We start from the raw sequence: 5100 nt of genomic DNA on the forward strand, positions 1-5100 counted from the left end.
TTAAATTTGTCAGACTGTCATTTTATTATAACCTTTTTGAGGCAAAAGGACACCAAAAAATACTGGAATCTGATTTAAAATAAAATCTCAATAAGTGACCTCTCTGGAGTAATATTTAGGATGGCAAACCAATTTCAGTAAAATCTGTTCTAGTTTACATTTCATTAATTTCTATTCTTCAGATTGTGCACACCTAACAAAATATTCAACCCACTTTCGAATAAGCCTAGAAACATACTTTAAAAGTACAATAAAAATACAAGCTCCTAAATTGCAGGTTATATCGTTAACGTATTTTATGAAATGGAAGTCCATTGAAATCTGGAAAAAAAATGTGACTGATTAAGTGATACCTCCTTTCTTCAATTTGTGATTAACAGGACTTTTATTGGTAGTAAACTAGAGCAAACAATCAAGAATAATACATATGCAGTATTCAGTACACACAATAAAAGTTAAAAGAAATTCAAAACCTGTATAAAACAAAAAATAAAAATAAAAAGAACTGTAGAAAAATCATACAGCTTAAGAGATACAGTGGGAAGGAAGGTCCTCTCCACCCTCTGGTTACAGCCTGCACTCTGTACCAAACAGAACTTACCACACTAAATGAAATTAATACAGACGTTTTAGTACTGTGTGAATTTAAAAGTATTAAACACATTTTCTAAGAATCTTTCAATGACAAGTTGGTACCCTTAGCTGCTAAAGCTAAATGGGGGGGAGGGAGGAAAGGGGGGGGAGGAAATTAACTAGTATTTTGTAACCATTTTAATTATTTCTTATTTTTCAAACACTGCTTTTATAACAGAAGTGTTTTACACTTGCACAATATTAATTACTTTATTATACATGGAAGCCTGTGGTAGGCTGATTACACAATAAGACTGCAAACAACCAGTGGTACTTTTCTGACGTCAGAAGAGTACATTGAAACATCACCAAAAGTACATAAAAAAAAACTCATCAGCATAAACATCAAAGTACATTAAAAAATATAGTCAGGAAAAAAATACAATTGCTAAAAAGTGGTTTAGAGCAGAGCCACTGCGTATCAGTAGCTTCAAGTGGCAATCAGCATTCATAGCAAGTTCTGATGACTTCACAAAACCCCTGTACAATACTGACACACCCCTTTGAAATGTACATTAAAGGCTGTAATTCCAAAAAGAGGTTCTGATGGCACTCTCATCCCTCTCAGGAGCTAAGTCACCAGGTAGAATTATAATCCTATTACTATCTACAGCTCAGAGTATGTGGCGTTCTTATACATAGAAACCTGTATGGGACTTTAAAAACAAAACAAAACAAAAAAATGGGGCTAGGGATGTTTATCTACTGTTTAGTATTTGGATGCCATAAGACATATAAAATGCATAATCAATTACCTACTGGAATATAAGTCATTCTAAACCTAAAAGCCATCAAGGCAGGGACAAGAAGGAACAAGGAAGGTCCAGAACTCTTAAGAGGACGAGTTAAGAACAGGTACCAAAAAAACCCCCCGAAAAACCCAGAAATAAAGGTTTTATAAATACACACATACGTATATACGTATATAAATACGTATGTATATACGTATGTATATGTGTATATATATGTATATATATATATATAAGCATGGACGAGAGAATGTTTTTGAGGCCACATATAATAATGTACACCCCAAATTCCAATGACTTATGTTGATTCCAACCAATGCTCTAATACTGGAACCAACCAACCAACCAACCAACCAACCAACCAACCAACCAACCAACCACTTGGGCTTCAACACTACTAGACATCAACAGAATTGCTTAATGGAATTACAGCCTTCTTACACTCGGGATTGAGAGAGGGTGCTTTGTTGTTTTCCTCTTTCTTCTTTTTTTAAAGCTATCATTCCAGGCTTTGATCAAAGATCCAAGAATATTTGTTCTACCAGGCTGGAATGAATATGGTGTGGAAGTTCAGAGTACACCTAAAAGCTGCAACAAAACATAGGTAGCCCACAATCTCAGAATTTTGGATCAGCCCAGATGGAGATAGCATTTGAAATGTTTTCGATCCCTTACTTAAAAGATGAAATGTGTATTAAACCAGCCCAGAAAGAGCAATCTGAAATGTTTTAGATCCCTTAACTTAAATGAAATGTATATCCTATTTGTAAATTGGATATTCCATTATGGTGATAACATACATTACGGTGATAACGTACAGATTTCCCATGCGTTATTACACTTTCCTGAGAGTAAAGCAATTAGAATAACCTTAATCCTAGCAACAAAGTTTCTTTTTTTGTTTTTTGTGTCATTTTTTTTCTTTTTTTGGGAAGTTTTTGTTTTGTGGTTTTTTTCTTTTTTTGCATTTAAAACTTTTGGGCTATTCCCTGACAATCTATACATGTAAATCTGATTGCTAAACATTGTCACTTTGAATGTCAAACTATTTTTAATCTATTGATTTTGATTAAAAATCATAATACAAACAGAGCTAAAATCACACTAACAAAATAAACTAAATATGAAAAGTTGCATTGAAAGGGCATTACATTATTCTTAATAGGATCGTGTAGAAACATTCCAATGGCAGTGTTCTCAAAATAAAAGAAAGTTACGTTAGAAGACCTCCAGCCTGGTCACTTTCAAGACCTTACCTGTAACTCTGGCTGGTGGGTGTCTTTACTCTTGTACTACATGGCTCACTTACATCAGACATCATATTAGTATACCCTGAGAAATCTGATACTGAAGTCCTTACTCTATGGTCCACTTCTCCGTTAGAGTTAGTGATAAAGGTCATTGGCACCCTGCTGCCCGACTTAAACTGAGAACCAAATGCTTGTGCAAAGTTCTCAATCTGGTACGTTGTTCTAGGCTCTATGTCTTTCTGAGGATCGATCTGGCTAGCTAACTCCTGAGACGGAATCTGAAAGCTTGTTGAGGACTCTAAGTTTTTCTGTTGTTCCTTCTGACTAGTCAATTTCTGAGAGGTGGACTGGAAGGCTGATGAAGTCTCTAGGTTCTTCTGAGAATCTATCAGATCATCCAGCTCCTGGGAAGGGGTCAACTGCTGATGTGCATCCAAAGCAGATAAATAAAGGCCTGGTTGAGATCCAAACAACATCCCAAAAGGAGGCTTTGGCAATGAAGATGGTAACACTGAGGTAACAGATTGGCCGAAACCACACTCCAAAGGAGATGTAGTGTATATCTGTTTTTCTGGAAATAAAGTGTGGTTGTGGAGAGGTGAAGACAAACTGACAAACTGGAAACTGTGTCCAAGAGCGAAACTTGCGTTCGTGGATTTCTCAAAAGCCTGCTGGAGGTATTTGGAGTACTCTTGCAGCGAGCTTGGCTTCTCATTTGATGGTGTTTGGGTGCCTGGGCTCAAATTTTCTTCCTGAACCAATTCCGAGTGTTCTCCCGAGGCGTGTAAATCCACTCGTGGCTCGGTTATACTAAAAGGATCCTCTTTCTGGGATTCGGATTTGTTGGAGTATTGATCCAAAATACTCTGTAAAACCTCGTCGGGAATTCCAGACTTGTCGTGGCAAGCCTTAATTTCGGCATTTAGCGCTGAGGAGTCAATGAGTGACAAGGGCGCTTCGTTGTCCAAAACACTGACACCTGCGGACTGAATGACCGACTGCTGGGGGACCATGTGTCCCACGTTTATAGAGAAGGCACTGTTGCTGCTGGCAGTTGGCAAGTATCTTCTTTTCTTGGAAAACTGCATGGCGTCATCATAATTACTACTTATTTGACCTTGTTTGCCACTTGTACTTTGGAGAAGACTAATGGTCTCCGCACTGTTATTTGCTACGATGCCAAGTGAGCCACCTGGTTTCCCAGACAAGGCCTTCTGTCCCACCAGGTCTGGTAATGGTGACACAAAATTAAGGTAGCTTTTATCGGTATTCTTCCTGCCTCCTTTCTTAAAGATCAGTTTTGGCACCCTTTTCTGCAGGTCGTCTATACCAGTGCCGATGAGGCCTCCACTGGCAGACACAGTAGGCATTTCTACCGAGTAACTCTGCATGTTTATGCTATTGGAAATCTGCGACTCGCTTGCTTTGCCAGTCTTCTGCTCCTTATTTTCCATAGCTATGCTCTTGGACTTGGATTTTCTCCTTGAAGAACTTGTGTTTCCCTGAGACAACACAGCCAGATTGCCCATACTGTTGTGGTTTGACGACCCAGGTTCCGCACTGGTGGCTCCTTTCGCTATGGCTTCGCCGCACGTGCGCCTGTGCTTCAGCAATCGATCAGTCCTTGAAAAATACTGTTGGCAAGTGTCACACTTGTATGGCTTTTCTCCACTATGTGTCCTCTTGTGTCTCTCCATATGGTACTTCTGGATAAACTTCATGCTGCACTGGTCACATCCAAAGGGTTTCTCCCTGCTGTGGATTTTCTCGTGTCTCTGCAGCAGGTATTTCTGGATGAAGCCCATGCTGCACTGGCCGCACTGGAAAGGCCGTTCTCCGGTGTGGATGAGGACGTGTCTCCGCAGGTGATAGGAGCTCCGGAAAGCAGCACTACAGTGGTCACAGATATGAGGTTTCTGACTTGGGGAGAGGATGGCACCTTCTCCGTCTCCAACCGAAGAAGGTTTGGAAGACGCGCTCGGCTTCCTCTTGGCTTTGATTCCCTGAGATTCTGGCTTTGGCCTCTTTGCCTTTTTGACATTGGTGTCCTGCTTTGGCTCCTCGCTGCCGGGGTCGTCAGTCCTGCCACCGCCGCTCAGCAACACGTCGCGGTGGTGCTGGCCGGCCTGCTGCGGCTGGACGTGCTGGTGGAGGACGCTCAGGTCCTGGATGACGCCGTGGCCGCCCCCTTCCCCGGCCCCGAGGCCGGGGGACCGCTCCTCGGCCCCGGCGGCGAACAGCCCCGCGTAGTGGTGGTGCTGATGGTGGTGGTGGTGGTGGTGGTGGTGGTGGTGGTGGGCCGGCGGCTGCTCCTCGGGGTCGGCGGGCTTCTCCTGCTTGATGCTCACCAGGGACTGCAGGAAGCCCCAGGAGGTCCTGGGCGCGGGGAAGGCCGCGGCGGACGCCGCCGGCTCCTTCTTGAAAGTCATGTCCGGGGCCGGCGGAGGGGGGGGCTCGGCGGCCGGGGC

The 5100-nt window shown here is 42.4% G+C and overlaps 1 protein-coding gene across 1 annotated transcript; it reads right to left on the reverse strand.

Annotated features, from left to right (window-relative positions):
* Positions 1 to 366: 366 nt before the first annotated feature.
* On the reverse strand, positions 367 to 5097 carry Znf281 (zinc finger protein 281; the record flags this gene model as incomplete). Its single annotated transcript, XM_013017300.1, has 1 exon — positions 367 to 5097. A coding segment is annotated over one exon (2463 nt), but the record flags the coding sequence as incomplete, so codon positions are not given.
* Positions 5098 to 5100: the final 3 nt, after the last annotated feature.

This window comes from Dipodomys ordii, unplaced genomic scaffold, assembly GCF_000151885.1.
Source record: "Dipodomys ordii isolate 6190 unplaced genomic scaffold, Dord_2.0 Scaffold35, whole genome shotgun sequence".
NCBI classification, from domain to species: Eukaryota; Metazoa; Chordata; class Mammalia; order Rodentia; family Heteromyidae; genus Dipodomys; species Dipodomys ordii.